The sequence below is a fragment of the Parasteatoda tepidariorum genome, chromosome 5 (assembly GCF_043381705.1).
Source record: "Parasteatoda tepidariorum isolate YZ-2023 chromosome 5, CAS_Ptep_4.0, whole genome shotgun sequence".
Lineage (NCBI taxonomy): Eukaryota > Metazoa > Arthropoda > Arachnida > Araneae > Theridiidae > Parasteatoda > Parasteatoda tepidariorum.
Genome location: NC_092208.1, coordinates 60,984,863 through 61,004,028, shown reverse-complemented (window position 1 = coordinate 61,004,028; position 19,166 = coordinate 60,984,863). Strand labels below are relative to the sequence as shown.

The 19,166-nt window shown below is 27.1% G+C and overlaps 1 protein-coding gene across 8 annotated transcripts in view; it reads left to right on the top strand.

Moving 5' to 3' along the window:
* The window catches only part of LOC107440397 (irregular chiasm C-roughest protein), a 437,750-nt gene that overhangs the window by 286,860 nt on the left and 131,724 nt on the right, over positions 1 to 19,166 (top strand). The window contains exon 1 of one of the 8 annotated variants that reach the window (XM_016053307.3): positions 14,831 to 15,329. The exons of 6 other annotated variants lie outside the window; for them this stretch is intronic. In XM_016053307.3, coding sequence (XP_015908793.1) covers positions 15,242 to 15,329 — 88 coding nt within the window. In that variant the 5' untranslated portion in view covers positions 14,831 to 15,241. Of the gene's footprint in view, positions 1 to 14,830; positions 15,330 to 19,166 lie in introns of those variants that run through there. One more of the 8 variants, XM_043046459.2, reaches the window with a different exon arrangement.

Below are 19,166 nucleotides of genomic sequence, written 5' to 3'. Positions count from 1 at the left end.
ATTGATCTGATTACTTTTTTTAGTTTTTTGGTTAAGAAATTTATCTGAATGTTCATATTGACAACCACATAGTTAACATTTTCTACAGGGACAATTCATTTTCTATAAATATGTTCTAAATTTTGCACAAAATGTGGACTTAAGCCATAAAATGAAAATTTATTTCAAGCAAATCTGTTGCCTTATTTTGCTTGATTGCAATAATTTAACAATGAAAATCAAACACCGATATCTAAAATTCCTGAAAGATTCTATGCAAGAACTTTTGAATATTTTAGCAAACTGAGCAATGGTTGTAATTAGAAAGAAGGAATGAGCTGCTTTTTTAAAAAATTGTTTTCTACAATGTATAGAAGTTCCATCTATGAAACAGTTATCTATTGAGAATAAATTTTTGCTTGAAAATCAGAAAATAAATGTATCGATATAAGAAGTGAATTTGAGACAGAATTTAATTTTCATCGCAGGTAAGTTTAAACACTTTTAGCCATTTATTGAAAACAGAACTATTTGTGAAAATGAACATTTCGTCCTTTGAATTAATTATTTTCCCTGTTGAAGTAAAGCATGTACTAAAGTTACTTTAACATCATTTTGATGCCAGAAAGATTCTATAATCTAATTAAGTGTTCCAAAGATTCTAAACAGCAGGCGTAGTATTACTAATGCCAGTTCAGGTACATTTTGTCTGAAAATGTGTTGTATTGTCGCGGTAAAATCAAATAACTTAATTAACATTTTCCCATGAAATTGAAAAGCTACTTTACTTTATATAAAGACATTCTGTGAATTATAACACCCAATTTCCATCTCCATAACAAAGAAAAAAGGTTTTCAGCATTATAAGAGAACTGTTTCCTTCCAGTATTAAGTCCTACTTTCTCATTTTAATAGAGTTAATTAATTCGAAATTTAAAACAGATTGTTGTTTAACTTACAAAGTATTTCAGTAAATACTCTAAATATATACAGTTTCCTCTGTACATATTATGTGATTAAATATTTGTACGTTGTATATTGCAAGCTGAAGGTTTCAACGATATCAAGTCTATTTCCTCTGCATTTGTTAAGTGTTAAGTCTCATCAGATTACAAAGATTATTTATTTCTAAGTATTTTAAGTGTTATTTATATTATCTTATACATGTAGAAATTCATAAATTTAATTAAAAATATTACCAATAGAATATTTAATCCTCTTACTATAAACTAAAAAAATCTAATTATTTAACTCTGTACTATTTATTAACCGTGACATGTGATTTTAAAATTGTAAGCTTTAGATGATTTTACTCTAGTTTTTTTTATTAATTTTACTATATTTTTTGTGCTAGATGGTTATTTCCTCTTGCAAATAATAAATTATGAATTTGCATTATAAGATTTGTGAATAGTTAAAAATATTTTTTAATAACTAAGCCTGCTTCATGATTGCTGTCCCAACAAAATGTTTGCTTTTTTAGAAAAGGAGATGTAGAGATAACATTTCTAACTTGATTTCGTCTAAACCATCCAACACAGAATCTCAATAAGTATTCATACTTTATAAGATTGATACTGCGGATCAATAAAACACCTGCACTTGGAAAAATTGTCAAAACTACCAGAACATCGTAAATTTACAGTGTTTCTGGCTCTATGGGAACACCAAAAACCTCACTATTTTTAACCAACGCTCTTTGGTAATAGTTTTGGTAAAATTAACGATGAAATAGGATTTTATAATATGAATAGACGTGGTAATAGTTTGAATAATAATAATGGTAATAGTTGGTAATAGTTTGAATAGACGTGGTAATTTTATCATGATACCTTAGAGAATGGCATTGGAGCCAGTAAAAATTTCGTTTTAGTTCTGTATTCTTACTAAATGTGTGATAATAAGAACGATAATTTTAAAAACGAGAATTTCAGATAAACCGTTTGCATATGAAAGGAAAAATAATTAAATGAATGATTTAAATACTGCATATTTTGGTTTTAGGAGCAAAATTATGCTTTTTTTTCTTTATTTACCAGAAATGTCATTACTATACAGTAAGGTAATTTTTTTTATCTCCGCTTGAAAAATTTAAAAAAATTTCAAAAATGCTAAATAAATGTATAACCTAGTTTTGCTCAGAAAATTAAAATTTGGCATTGGCTCAGGAAAAGGCAAAGGACGAAAAATACTAAGCTTTTAATAACGCCAAAGCAATTTCTGGACAATCCTAATATTTTACTAGGCTGAAAAAACGATAACTCTCAGCAACTTCTGGATTAATAATAACTATTTTATTCTTAATTGTGTACAGGGAAAAATAAAAATAAAACTCCTCATCTATATCAAGACGTACTTGACATACCTAATAAATCACAAATAGGAGCTACATTTTCCACAAAATCCGTGCTTTCCTAACTTTATTCTTCTTCGACCATCCAACACGGAATCTCAATACATTTTAATACCTCATCAAACTGACACTGCGGATCATGGCTGATACCTGAAGAAATCGAATTCATTGTAATAGCCTTATTAAGAACTANGAAGTTCAAATTTATGGCTAGTTCTTTACAGTAAGTAAAATTTAAAAAAATACATTGATACATAGTACATTTGATCATTTCTCATTGGATTTAGAATCACAGAATTTATAAATAAGCACAGAAGTTCAAATTTATGGCTAGTTCTTTACAGTAAGTAAAATTTAAAAAAATACATTGATACATAGTACATTTGATCATTTCTCATTGGATTTAGAATCACAGAATTTATAAATAAGCACAGAAGTTCAAATTTATGGCTAGTTCTTTACAGTAAGTAAAATTTAAAAAAATACATTGATACATAGTACATTTGATCATTTCTCATTGGATTTAGAATCACAGAATTTATAAATAAGCACAGAAGTTCAAATTTATGGCTAGTTCTTTACAGTAAGTAAAATTTAAAAAAATACATTGATACATAGTACATTTGATCATTTCTCATTGGATTTAGAATCACAGAATTTATAAATAAGCACAGAAGTTCAAATTTATGGCTAGTTCTTTACAGTAAGTAAAATTTAAAAAAATACATTGATACATAGTACATTTGATCATTTCTCATTGGATTTAGAATCACAGAATTTATAAATAAGCACAGAAGTTCAAATTTATGGCTAGTTCTTTACAGTAAGTAAAATTTAAAAAAATACATTGATACATAGTACATTTGATCATTTCTCATTGGATTTAGAATCACAGAATTTATAAATAAGCACAGAAGATATATATATATATATATATATAAAAGCGACAATACTCTTATTTTAACTAATGCACTCGTATCATGGTTTGATCTTCCATCTTCTTTTTACGGTCGACGAACTATATACTTATTTTTTTTTGTCGTATGCAATCGTAGGCCTGTTTAGGCAGTATGCCTGTTAGGCTTCGTATGCCTGTTTAGGCAGTGGGGGTGCGATTGTTCCTGTTTTTCAGTGGCGCCATCTATGGCCAGGAATTCGACTTCTTCCACGCCATTCACACAACCACAACCCGTTTATAGGGTGGGTGCGGGTCACATTCACACACAAAGGAGGAAGGACACAGAACACACAGAGAGAGAAAGAAACATCGATGCCTTGCCCGGGATTCGAACCCAGGACCTTTCTGATGCAAGGACAGTTCCCTGCCCCCTACACAAGCCGGTCGGCACTTTTTTTTCATATCTAATAAAAGAAACGTATATTTTATAAAATACCTTATTTTATAAAATAAGCTAGGAGAACTTTTGGCAGTTCAAAGAAAAGTCATATTTTTAATTTGTTGAGGATAACAGTTTTTGGTGAGAATCATAATTTGATCTTCTATTGTCTTCTTACAGTGGACGAAATAGATACATATTTTTTCATATCGAACAAAAGCACCATATATCTTATTTATAGAGCTTAGAAAATTTGAGGCAATACAAAGAATAGCTACATTTTTAATTTGTAGAGAAGAGCCGTGGTTGGGTGAAAAACGCCACGATTTCGATAACGGGCAATAAAATCAAAGATTTTTTTGCGTGATGTCCTATTTCTTTCTAAATTTCTGAAATATTTGTTACGCACCTATTTAGAAACCAAATACTGCCAAAACCGTTTGATGTAAAAATGCCATATTTGGAAAAAACGTGATTTGTCACCATGTTATTCAAAGACCTCGGTTTGTAGAAATAGGAAAGCTTTCGTAAATGATTCTGTAAGCATTCTGCATCATTTTAACTATCATCAAGTTCAAATTTTGTATTAACCGAAAGCTTTTAACATCATGAAGTATGTTGAATATAAATATAAAACATCAAAGAAGTTGAGAGAGAAAAAAAAGTTTGGGTGAATGGACTAAAAAAAAAAAATTACAAATACTTATTTTTATGCTATATTTTGTTTTTAATATTTAACGCTATAGTCTATTAATTTCTCTTCATGCTTTACTTTTACCTTGATATTTCATTTTTAATATTCTATTTTTATTTTGCTTCTCAAAACAGCAATTATCTTCATACTTTGTAACCAGTCAAGCAACGTAAAATTGATGAAAAATTCCACACCGCATAGTTTATCAGAAAATAATACCAGAGATTAGCGTTAGCTAATATTATTTTTTATCCTTTTTATTTAATTTTTTAATACAGTGTTTTGGAAAATTATTGTTATAAAAATAGTTGCATACTTTTTTCAACACCGAAAAACTTTTTATAAAAATAAATCTTTAGCATTTTTTTTATCGCGAAGTTGCTTAAAATAGTTATTTTTTTACCTATTAAAACCATATATATTTAAGCATTTTAATGAAGTTCTAAATAACGATATAACACCAGTTATTTGAGATCCAATCCTTCAATTCTTTATTCTTTCTCTTTATTCATTTAGTGCTAAACGTACATTGTTTAGCTGCATGTAAACATTTCGTACAAGTAACATATGAATAGTATATAGGCAGTTAAAAGCTACAATGCTTTTTAAATATAAAGTTATATAATATGCCAATCATGTAAAAAATATATAGATTGACTATTGAAAACCACTTTTATCTTATTACTTTATTTGAGAAAAGTAACATACTTATAAATAAACATTTTATTTAGATAATAAAAACATAATACATACTCAGGGAAATTCTGGTAAAATTGCTGTACTAAATGGTAATGACATTTCTGATAATAACAAAACTATAACTCTGATTAATAAAACCAAAATATATGCCATTTAAACCATTATTTTGGTAATTCCGTATGAAATTACCAATTTTTAGCACGTTTACCAAAATTTATTACAGTTTATAAAGCCATATTTTATTGTTAATTTTAGCAGAATCACAACTAAAACGCCTCGGTAATAATTACCGAGCTTTTAGGTAAATCATACAGCCTGAAACACAGTAAATTTTACCATATTCAGGTAGTTGTGACCATACTTTTTTTCATTGCTCTTAATTTAACTATACATATTTAACTTCGTTTAAAATTTGCCAAAGAATGACAGGGAGCTGCACAGTTTTACGACAGTAATATCTTTTAGTGTATTATCTATTTTAATTATTGAAACTGAATAGTGCAATTACCTATGCAAATAAAATGAAAATTTTAGTTAAATATTTTAACTAATGCTATGTACTAATACATGAAAACACATATGTATATTTACGACTGTTAATATAAATTTCTTTTTTCTGTTTCAGGTAAGGAATATATCAAGTTTTTGTATTCACAAAATATTCACTAAGAGTAAGTGCTTTTATAACATTGTCCAAAAGAAACCTTTCATGAATAAAAATGATCTTTTATAAACCTTAAATTCATTTCTCTTTGTTATCTAACTAGTTAACATTAATATATTCTATATTGAGTTTATTATATTAATAATGCATTGAATATTAGATAGATTATAATTGGTTTTGGCACTTAGTTCGTAAGGTTACTCTGATCCTCTTGTCTGAAATGTGATGAAATCAGTTTAAAATTTTAAAAATTACCCAAAATGAAAAGAAAATTACCAAAATGGAGCATAGCACAGCTGTATCAAATTTAAAAACTTTATTATTTTCATGATAATTAAAAATACTATTTCCACATTAATATTTTTATTTATTAAATCAATATTAATTTATATGAATTAATTAAATTTATAAAAAAATTTAGATGTAGCAAATATTTTCTATACTCCATAAAAATATTTGTGCTGTTATTTGTTAGTTATTGTTTGAATTGTGTTCTGGAAGAAATTAAAGGTACACAATGTCTAAAAAAATTACTTAAAAGAAACGGAGCATAATTATTAATTGTTGCAATTATTAAATCTTCCCATAAGTATTTAAATTATTGAAATCAATAATAATTTATATCAATTAACTTGAAAATTTATTTTTAAAAAAAAACAAGATTTTCACAAGTGTTTTTAGTTCTTCATTAACGAAATTGTGTTATTTAAGCAATGAAAGGAACAAGATACGAAAAATGATATAAATGAAAGATAGCATAATTATCTAATGTTATGTGTCTTTTTTTACGCAACTCAAATAAAAAATATTATTCTCCAACAATAAATCAACAATAATTATGAGAAATTAAGATTCAACAAATTATTTCAATACGTCAATACGGAATTATGTCTAATTTTCTATTATCCTATGTCTTTATTTTACCCAACACAACTACTAAATAGTATTCCTCATCAACAAATCTAAAACAATTTATATTAATTAGCAACAATTCTGAAAAATTCTGATTCAACAAATAATTTTAAAGCGTCATTAACGAAATAGTGTCATTTGAGCTATTCAAAAAACATTTTAAGTTCCTCATTACAAATCGACCCGAATAAACAAAACATTCCACCATATGGATACAATCCCTTTTCTTCGTCAAAATGCATGTTTCTATCCTTTTCTGCCGAAAACAGAGTGGAGTTAAAAGAGGGTTTTACGCCTTTTGTGGGAAAGCCCCCACGCCATCCCTTGCGTGTGAGGGGTCACGGAGCGATATCGCCAGCTTTTCGCGTGTGTGGCAGCAGTAGCTTGGCTTTTGTAAGCTCTTCGTTATCTCTCAAGTCTTCTTTCTTTTTTCACGATAAAAGGTCTTAGGCTATGCTGTCTGATTGTATACACTAGCATCGATGGCCTATGCAATAAAGATAGTATTTCCAAAACACTCTGCTTTGTAGGAAACAGTCTTATCGTTGCAGTTTTATGTGCTCGTGCTATTTTATTCGGGAGTTATTGGCATTTACGATTTAAGTGCATGATGTTTGTTTTGTTTTTCTCTTTGGTTTGAAAAACAGACATTTGACAACGCTTCAGAAGGACCGATGCACTGTTTTTAGTAAATAAAACGCTAAGATCTGAGGCTTAATTCAATGTAAAAGTTTTGTGGGAATCGTATGGAGCATAAAAATTAAAAAACGGAAAAGTTGAATAACTTTTCATGCAATGATTGGATAAACACGTTTTAAGAACCAATCGTAATGATTCGGAAGTCTATATTTCAACATACTAAAGTAGTTATATAAATTTCCAGGAAAAAGCTCTTAAAGACTGATAATTTAAAAAAAATAGACCTTCGTTTTTTAAATTGCAGCCAACTATCACCATATTTTGAGGGTCGAATCAAAATCTGTCTAAAAAATATATTTCAGAAGAAATGCGTGCTTGTGTCTTATTTTGTAACGTCACGTGACAATTCGATCATTAAATCAAAATTTATTTGGGTGTTCCATTAAAGGGTTCCGAGTGTACTAAAATCATTAAATTAACAAAATGTAACTTTGTTGATACGTTTGTATCACTTTATCTTTTGTTTTCGATTTTTTGTTTTTGTAATGATCTGTTCTTCTTGTTGTTGTGATGATCACATAAGACTGCTGTTTTTCTTCTGATGATTTGTAGTTCCGATAATCATATAATGTTGTTTTTTATAATCTGTTGTTATTGTGATGATCACATGATCTGTTATTGTTGAGTTTTGAAGATTTTATTTAACGTATTGATCTGTATTGGTAAATATTTGTGCACATTCAATAAGCAATCTATTAATTATAAGACTAAAAATATTAGCACGAAGCTTTTGTATACTGCTATATATTATTATACTACTAAGTATTACGATAAGTGCAATAGTTGCTGTACTACTGTAAAACCACTCAAAGATTTTGAAGTTACATTAATATTACTTAAGTTAGAAGATAATATTTTCAAAGTACTTTAAACTAACAGTTATGCATATTACTGATAACTGTAGATTAACTGTGATGCATATTTAACGAAACGAATGCATACTATGATCAGTTGTGAAAGATTTTTTTTCACGAAAAAAATCTTATGTAAGACTAAAATACTAAATATGAGTTTTTCGTGTTTAACAAACATAATAACGAAAGTATTTATCTCAACTAAATGCTCAATTTAAGTTATTGTTTGATTTTAGTTCATAAATTATTGCATATTAGCACGGAAGTTAAATCTACGTCTTAAGCAACTTTGAAAGCTCATAGCTAAAGAAAATAAACATACTTGCGCTAAAACTATCGCGAGTGCATTTTGAGATGACGGGTCTGCGTGTGAGGGTAGGTTTTACGTGACTTGTATCGAGATTACGTTAGTATACATGTTACGTGACGTTGAAGCGAATGTAGCTATAGGTTAATGAAATTACAGCAATTTTCTAAAATATAAGATTTCAATTTTGTGGAATTTAACTTGATTTATATTTATTGTTACTCGCTGAACCATAAAAACAAAGTTCATATTTTTAAGAACCATTAAATTTAATTACAAGAATTGTTCAATGTTTTACTCAGTATTTTTGTAAAATCAATTTCTTAAAGGTAATTGTACTCATATATAAACAGGAATTAAAAAAATTAGTGTTAAAATTGCTGTAGGCTGCTTAAGAAATGCTTAAATTCTTACGAAGTACAGAAAAAATTAGTTTCTGTATTTAGAAAGCAAATTGCTCATATTTAAATATTACATTACTTATCGTGATGCCAATAAACGTTAAAAATACTTTACGTTAAAAATAATTGAAAATTCTTCCTAACTGTTTGCTGACTTCATTTCCAATTTCATTACATAAAAGTCTTCATTTGTTAGAATATAAACATAGTAAATATTAGTGTTGCGCAAACATAGATTTATCATAGTTTTATGACATAAAATGGCGTAATTTAGCTATGCAACCAATATATTTTGTGTTAAAAGTTACTTGAAAAATGTTTTATATGTCAATATTCAATTTTCTTTTCTTCGTATAAATCCTTAGTTGTTATAACACAAATATCCCATTATTATTGTTGAAAAAACTATGTTTTTTCATAACTTTATGAACATAATATATTGTAATTTAGATACTTAGCTCTTAAACTCTTCGTTAAAAAGTTATTTGTTGTTTTCGATTTTATTTCATTGTATAAAAAATCGTCATTTGTCAAAATCTAAATACATCAACTATTAATAGTATACAAACATAGCTTTCTAGCAAATTTATGACGTGTAATATCGTAATCTAGTTACGCAACTATTAAATACCACGTTAAAAGTAATTAAAAAAATGTTTGCTATCTATTTGTCGATTTCATTTTTCGTTTCGTATCCAAAAAAAAATAAGAAAAACTTTTGTTTTGTGTTACACAATGCTGAAAATGACTGTACGTACATATGAAAGAAAAGAAAGAAAATATGAAATATGAATTCTTCAACAAAAGCAAATTCAAAACCGTTGCTTTTTAAACACGTTTTAAAAAAGAAAGCCCGGCTCGAATTATACACCAAAATGTTAGCTTTGTTTGAAGACAAAGGTTTTAACTCCTATTTTGCTCCTGTTAAGTTTTCTGAAGCTTTGCTTTTCCGGAAAAATCACAATTTCTCTTCCTCCCTTTTCTGATTATCATAGTTTTTGTTCTACTTTATTCTAAGCAAAAATGGCTTGGCGAATAGGAACTGAAAAGGTATTTTTTCTTCTAAATTCGAACCAATTGTTCTTTTGTTTATTGAATTCAAATATAAAAAATGCAGTTTTGTCGAATTTAAGATTATTTAGAAAATACTATGCTTGCACGAATATTTTTGATTAAGTGTAAATTTAATTTTGAAAACTCGTCTGTATTAAATAAATTTAAATCTACCTGCATAGAAAAAACACCAATTATGCCATTTAAATATTACTTTTAATGTGATAATTTTTTTTGTTTTTTCCTGCACGGTGTAAATTAAAATTTATTTTTCATTTACCCATAAAGAGCATAAAATTAACCTTTCGTTATTTGGATATCCTCTTTTAAACTGGTTTATTGTCTTTTTTTCACGATATTTTAATTTACTTATTATAAAGCATAAAAATAACCTTTTGCTATTTTGAAAAATAACAAAGGGTTCATTTGAATATAACAATCCTCGTTGAAGAATTTAAAGTAGCTATTACTAAGGGAATCTTTTTTTAATTTTTTTATGCGTAAGTGAAGAAACATAGAGTATAAAAAAAATTAAGAAAAACCATCAAAATAAGAGATAAAAATTTTTAAAACAAAATAAAAACTTTTCAATTTTTATGCAATTTTTTCTTCAAAATAAATGTTAAAGAACTATTTGAGAACCTCTTTAATGGCGATTTCTCTAAATTATCCGTCGTATTTTTGATTGTTTTATGAAGCACGAGAAATATATATTGATTAAAACAATGATCAGGTTCTTACACTATAAAAAATATTTTGGTTCATAGTTGCCAGCATTTTTGATGCTGAGATAAACTATATCCATTAAGAACAAGACTGTAATCATCGTGCAAAAAATATATAAAATTGACAAAGTTACAATTATTTGAGAGATTTAGGGCAAACATATTATTAAGAAAGTGCTCGTTTTTTTAACAAATAGTGTTTGCAACGAAATCACAAATTGACTCTAATGAGCAAAAAATTATGCACTGTCGGTAAACAAACAAATTAACAAATATAACTATAGCAGTGAAAAAGCAAGCTAAACATGTGACTATATGGACTGTAAAAAAGTTTAGTTTACTTCAACACCAAAACTGATTGCAACGATACACCGAAATTTTGTTCTTTAAATTACTTTTATTTAAATTAGATAATAATAAATACTGAATATTCCAGTTTTAATCTCTATCTAAGGTTACAAACATAGCATTTTACTTTCTTGCATAAAAAAAATTTTTTTAAGGCTCTTAATTTTTTATTGAGGTATAATATTACTCTAACACGAGTACACAAACAAGTTTAGCAATTAAGATCCATATTTTTCATTGAAGCAAAAAGTTGTAAACAGGCATGCGTGACTTGCATGTTATTTAAGGAATAAATATTAAATAATTTGCATTATTTTATGTTTCATTAAATAATTAGGTGCAATTTTCCAATGCACCGCGCTTTAGATTTTTTTTAAAAAATCGTATGCAAATGAAAGCTTAATTGCAAGGCTTTTCGCGTCTCTAATACTACACATTACACTTATTCATTTCATTTCATTTCAGTTCTTTTTTTCCACGATATCGTCCAGAAACCACTGCATTAAAAAATCATAACTTCTTGAAGGACAAATTATTCTCCTTCTCAAAAGTCAATTAGTGGTACATATTGCAACCACACTTTAGAATTCGAATAGTTTTTTTCGAACTTAATACGAACCGAACATCACGCAGCAACTGACTGAAAGACACCTTTGTGTTATAAGCAAATGAACAAATAAATTGGAAGTTCGGTGTTTATGGATAAACATGAAGAGTTGCGGCTATGGAAAAATTGCTTCTTGGTTTTTTTCCTTTGTAAACAACATGGGTATTATCTATTTTTTTTTGTACGTTTTATTAATACTTACTAGATGGGGATTGGAAGAGCGGATGTCACGTGAGTGCACCACATGTGAGGTTCGAAGCTATTATGGCAAAGGGAACGTAATTTGAGACTGAATGAAAAGGTTATTTGTTTTTCTACTGAATACAAAAAGCATGCGCAACAGAAGCCAGAAACCCTTGCGAATGTTTTTATTATTTTTTTTAATAATATCGAATTAATGCAAGAGATGTTCTCACTTCCTAGTAACCATACATTATTTTTCAACAATAATTGAATAATGCAAGAGATGTTTTCATCTCCTAGTGCGCACGCATTATTTTTCAACAATAATTGAATAATGCAAGAGATGTTTTCATCTCCTAGTGCGCACGCATTGTTTTCCAACAATATCGATTTAATGTTAGAGATGTTTTCATTTCCTAGTACGTACAAATTATTTTTCAACAATATCAAATTAATGCAAGAGATTATTTTGGTACGTGTGCATTATTTTACAACAATATCGAATAATTGCAAGACATATTTTCATTTCCTAGTACGCACGCATTATTTTTCAACAATATAGAATGAGTGGATTCGAAGTATCTTATCATACTTAACATATAGAATCTTATCGAAGTATCTTAACACATAGAATTTGTTCAAGTTCATAAATTTACGAAATTCGCTTTATTTTAAAATGAAATTACATTATTTTATCAGTGTTTGAAACTTAGAATAAAATTTTTAACGGCTTAATTCATACATAATTAACGTCGAATGAGATTTTCTTTGAAACAGAAGTCACCAAACCTTAAAAGGTTAGATTGGACTACAAAAGTAAAGTGGCTATTAACCAACAAGCAGACACATTAAAATAAAAAAATAATTTTTTAAGTGTAATTTGTTTACACAGAAGCTAAAATGAATAACTTGTAATTTTTATAGAAAAATAAATAAAATTTAGAAAAATTTGCACAAGCCTTATACTTAACACACTCTGAAAATGCAAGAGGGGAAAGCATGTTCAAAACTACCAGAATATGGTAAAATTTACCTTGTTTCAAGCTCTGTGAGAACTAGAAAATTTCGGTAATTTTTACCGTGCGCTTCGGTAATTATTTAGGTGAAATTAATAATAAAATATGGTCTTAGAATATGTGATTAAATTCAATAAATAAGGTAAAGTTTGATAATTTTATTATGATACATTTAAGTTTCATTTGAATTTACTTAATTTACTTTAACGTTTCTTTGACGTTTATTTAAATTTACCTTTCAGATTTATATTTTCAATTAAATGATAGGGTAAAATAATTATAATTTTGAAAAAATAATTTCTGCTTAACCGTTACCATATGAATAGAAAAACTACCAAGTGAATGATGTAAATACCATGCATTTTGGTTTTAATAACCAGAATTATGTTGTTGTTGTTTTTCGTTATATATATATATATANATGCAAATATATATATTTATATATATATATATACAGAAAATTTGCCAGAATTTTTACCTTTATGCATTTGTATGAATTTTAAATAAATATGTAAGCTTTAAATAACTAAAATAAAAATAATACATTTCAAAAAAATCATTCATGCCGAAGTATATTTTTCAAAATCTAATTGCGTTTGTTGTGCCAAAAACCCATTTTGAACAAAAATGTTTGTTTCAAAAGTTAAAATGGTTAAATTCAGGCAAATGCTACCATATAAATAAATTTCGCAGCACATTTTTAATTTTAGAGTGATTAAAATAAATATCACAGTAATTATTATGTGGCATATTGTTTAATTATGAGAAATTAAATATAACTTTAGCAACATGTTATTAATAAAATAAAAAAAAATTTCTTACATAAATATTTAGTCTTTCCATTGAAGGAGCTAAGATCGAAAACATCTTAGTTCCTTACTAAATTGTATAATTGATTAATTAAAAAATGTTATGCAAACATTTAAACATGATACGGATTATGAAAATGAAAAACAGATTATAACAGTTTTTCATCACACTTATTAAATTTACATTATAAGTCTGTATAAATAGTATTTAAAAACAAAGTAATCTATACGATAAAAACCATTTGTTTCAGTGAGGCTTATAATATAACAATAGCTTGTATTCTAATGGTAAATATTTGCTTCTAAAATATAACTAATATTTGAATGATAAATATTTGTTATTAAATATAATTTGTGTTATTAGAAGAATATGTACTACTAACTTATAATAAATGAAATGGAAAAAACTTTCAATTTTTCCATTTTTGTTGGCATCTTTTATTTTAAGTATATATTTGAATTAGCAAATTCGTTTCTTTTTATAAATTTTCTTTTTATCTTTTAAAACTTTTTTGTAGTATTTTTCTGTGTGAAAAGATAGGTTAAATAAGGAATACTTGCAAATTTTTTATTATAATAATTAAATTAAGCGAAGGAAAATGAAATTTTATTACAGGGATTTTCCCTCTGAAATGAAATATATAATATTATTCAAATAAATAATTTTAAGCAAATCTCTTAAGTTTGTAAAATATTTAAGGAAGAATCAATATTAATTTTTTAAAAAAAGTATTTGAAAGACTTTTTTAAAGTCAAAATACTTTTGAAAAAATTAAGAACAAATGAAATTTGTAAGGTCTTGTTTAACATGTTGAAAGATTTTATCAGATTTTATCATTTATTTTATAAGAGCATAATTTTTTTTTCAAAATAATTTAACTTAAAACTTACAGTTTTCAAATATTATGACTTTTTTTAAAAAAATAAAAGTTCTAAACTTTTTATGAAAATTAATATCAAATACCCCTACCATACTAATATTGCACCAATATTAATTATATTAAAATAATTAATTTCATTATAATATTAGATTTCATTGAATAATCATAATTAATAAAACATTTTTAACTGCTATAGTTCCTCAAAATGCTCTCAAAATTAATACTTTTCCGTTGTCTTTAAAATACGTTTTCATTCTGGATCGAACACTTCGAAGAACTTTTTTCTCCTCTAACTAAAGACCATCCCTCATTCCAGAGACGAATTGTGCCAAGCGCGAGACAGCACTTTCGCTGGGACCTCCCCCTATCAGAACATTTTCTTCCAAAACGAAAAAGGAAGCAGACTTCTGAATGTTCTCAGAACAATCACGCGGTCTTGTACCATCTCTAATCGCTCCCTTCGTTTTAAAAGCCTTCCACCAGCAACTAGGTTAACCATCAGGGTTCAACAAATTGCAGCAATTTATCACCCCTTGATTTGCATAGTTTAACCTGGATGATTGTTGTGATGCGCAATTTTGGACGAGTCCCATAACATGTGCGGTTTATGTAAACCTTTGTTTCAGAGGTGCAAGTTTTGTGTTATAGTTCTGGATAATATTCTGTTTATGAACGCGTAACTGTATCTACCATTTATACTCTAAAGGGAATAGCCTCGTGATGAAAGGATGGATCTTTGTCTCGTGGATGTGGTATTATTGTGACTCGGTCTTTTATCATAATGCAGATGGGATAACAAATAGTTTTGGTGAGTGTGCTAATTTATTTGAATGTATCTTTGGGTATGAGAGTGTGGAAATTAGTTCGGACAATAAAGCAAGCTGCATAAATGAAACGAATATTTTTGATTGAAATATTTGAAAGCTCTGTTTATATCGGAGTTTAAGAAAATAGAGCAGCCGTTATTATTTGGATTTAGATTTGTTTTTGAATTACCTCTTTATTGTAATAAGAAATTTTATAATTTTTTTTCGTAAGTATTATAAGCTATATTTACTAGGTTCTCCTTAAATATAATTAAATATTTTGAAATGTTTAAAGTTCAGAACTCTTTTTAACTAATTGTGAAAAATTAATTTAAGCCCATGCTGTTATGTAACTAGTATTTGCAGCATTAAAAATAACATATAATCAAGACGTTTTTTTTCTCTAAAAATGTTTTAATGTAAATAAACAAGTGCTTTCTTATCTTTATTAAAGAGAAACCAAATTTATTGACTTTTTTTTTTAAAAAAATACTTATGAATATAACACTATATTATATACTCTCTTAAAATCAATATTACTTTTAATGATATAAATAGATTTAAGCTGCTATATTGCACAAGAATCAGTAATCTTTTACCCTTAAATATTTTTAAGTACATATTTTTAATCGTAATATTGAAGGAATTTTATTTTATTCGCATGAATGCATAAATCTATTTTTCATGTGGTCTTCTATTATATTTTATATTTTAATAATTATTGAACCCCAAATAAAAGTCTGATTTGCTTAAGCGCTTATTTGCTCAATAAAAGGAAGACTATATAATAAATACTGACAATACCAAGAATTTATTTTTAAGAAAATCCAATTTTTTTTTTAATATTAAACTAATTTTCAAATAAATTGTGTAAAAAGACTTCAACTTAGTTTAGTGATAAAGAAAAAATCATAAAAATACCTTATTACTGTTTAAATTTTTATTGTTAAACATCAAAACTGGTGGGTTGATATTAAAGAAGATGTTATTCAAAAGAAATTGTTCTTAGTAATGCACGTTTATTTAATTAACGTTTAAAACATTCCATCTCTAGATGTGATATTTTTTACTAAAAAAAATCTAATTATTTTCGGGAAAAATACCTCAAATAATTATTCCACACCTATATTGAAAATGTCTTATAAACCCGTAAAAGATATAGTAAGTGGATAATCTTTTTTATTAATTTTTTAGAGCAAAATTATTTTCAAAAAGTTTATAATATCCATAATTTATGTAAAAATGAGTAAATAAATGAACTAAGAACAATGTTATCTAAAATTCAAACAGTGGTTAAAACTTAAAATAATGTCAGAATAAAAATATCTAAAAAGTAATTTGATGTCTTAGCAAAAAAAAATTTTTTTTTACAAATTATTTTTTCTAAAAAAACATTTTTCGAAAATATTAAAATTGCTATTTTACAATAATATTACACTATGCGAATTTGACAGAAAAAAATAACAGATAAGTTATTTTTTTTCTTAATTTGCTAAAATAAGATATTTTTGAAAAATAAGTAATTTGAGAATTCTTTTAGCTTTTCTACAAACAAAATGATGAATCTAATCCACAAGAATTATGTTTGCTTAAAATAAGATATTTTTGAAAAATAAGCAATTTAAGAATGCTCGTTGCTTTTCTACAATCAAAATAATGAGTGAAATCCACAAATGTGGAAATTCGAGAATACTAATAACAGTATCACGTCATCGTTACGAAATCATGAATGAATTTTTCTCTGAAATATTTCAACGCTTACTCAACCACGAATGAAAAAGAAAAAATCTTCAGCAATGCCATCGTTTACTTTATAAACACGATCTCAGAGTTTTCTTTATATTCTCAACAAATCAACCATCTTTCTGTTAGGATTTTAAGGTTTGCCAACAGAAGGCTCATTTACGTCCATAAACAAAGCTTCCCTACTCGAGCCTCAAAATTCTAAATTATGATTAGAGTTCTTGTCATGCTTGATTGTGGGGGATTTCCTTCTCGAATTTTGTGTCTCTATGAATAAACCCCGCTGTTGCCAAAAAAAAGTATAGCTTTTACGTATTTTGAACATAAAGCCTAAACATCTTTAGACCAGATGTTTGGACCGTACTACAATAAACTCTTCTTTTTTCAAAATATCTTAGAAAACACCAGTCCCAAGAAATATGGAAGGATAAATGGTATTTCCTTTTGTCTTTAAGCGCGTGCCGAACTTGGATGGGTCCTGGAACTATTTATATATAGTTGAGTACCCCTTAAATACATCCGGTTTATAAAGAAATTCTTTGTTAGGAACTCCTTTTCCAAATACTATAAAGGAATTCAAAACCTACTCTTAAATACATATGTACCAAATTTAGTCATTCAAACTGCTAGCCATCAACAACTGATAATTTTTCTTGTTATAATTAAGCACGATGTTTGGATAGATTTGGAACTAATATGTTTAAACATTTCTGAAACTTATCGTTGTCAATCAATATTTTCTTTTGTTCTAAAATTTCTGAGTTTCCAAAGAACAAACTCTTGGCGTAAAGCAATGACGAGTTGCGTGGCACAAGCATATAATTAAAATATTAATCACAAATCATTTTGAAAATATGTGTATGTGCCTAATATGACATTAAAATAATTTGGGCACATTAGGCAATTTGTGAACATCGCAGAGCAGATTACATAAAAAATAAACATACAAATCGCCCATTAAGTGAAATCGTTTTTTTTTTCAACTTCATTTTTTTTGTTTATAAAAAATGTTAAATTTAAATTACAATCTAATGAACTAGTAAAAACATACCTTAAATGAAGATCATTAAAAATTCTACTTCGTTGATAATTTTGAGCTGTTGGCTCTATTTTTTAACTGCCGTTCAACAGAAATTTTGTGAATCACTATTTTAATTTTTATGTTCTTTAGTAAAAAATATACATCAGGAAAATTAAAGTTCTAAGATGTTAAACTAATGTATTTTACTTTTAATTTTAAAAGTTCGATGGTAAAGACCCTGCCTTTAATGTATAATAAAAGTATGACTGATCAAACTTTACATAAATGCTACTAATCAAACGTTTTTAACCATACTGCGTACTATTCTATTTCTTTGTTTTTTAAGCAGCATTAACTCATACTTAACTAATCTTAATTCCATCTAAAAAAAATTCGGAATCTTTTAATGAAGAATTTTTTCTGGAGTTTTTTCTCTTTTAATTTAAAAGCCTACCCATGAAATTATGAACTTCTTTATAAAGTGAATAATTAAGCTTAAAATATCACCATCATAAATATGCTCCTCAAATTTAAAAAAAAAATGATAATGAATACTATTATGAATTTACTTGGCAAAGTATAGTCGTGCATTAGAATCTCTGTTCCCTGATAATCGCAAAAGAAAATGCTCATACGACATGCAATTCAAGTGAAATTAAGAGGGAAATGTGCTGACATTAGCTGCTTTGTAATGCTTGGCCACGCCATCTTAAATCATAACAAATGCGTAAAAGTCGTGTACTAACTGGTGTAACAAATCAAAATGGCGCTCCCTCACTTCAGCTAACTTCTTTTCATTGATAAAGAAAGAGTCCATTACCTAAAACAAACGTTCTTCTGTTTAAAATGCGATGCTAAAAAAAACAAGCGCTTGTTAATTATGTGTTACTCTTACACACTAACTGTATTCTTTCTGATAACTGTACTAGGATTTGATATTAATGGGAAATGTTAAATGAACTCAAGTTCTAGCCATGACTTCATTAAGAATGGTCTTTAGTGCATTTTGAGATTTGATATAAATGGAGCAATGATAATTTAGTTATTTCAGAACATGATACTCAGAAAAGTTTGG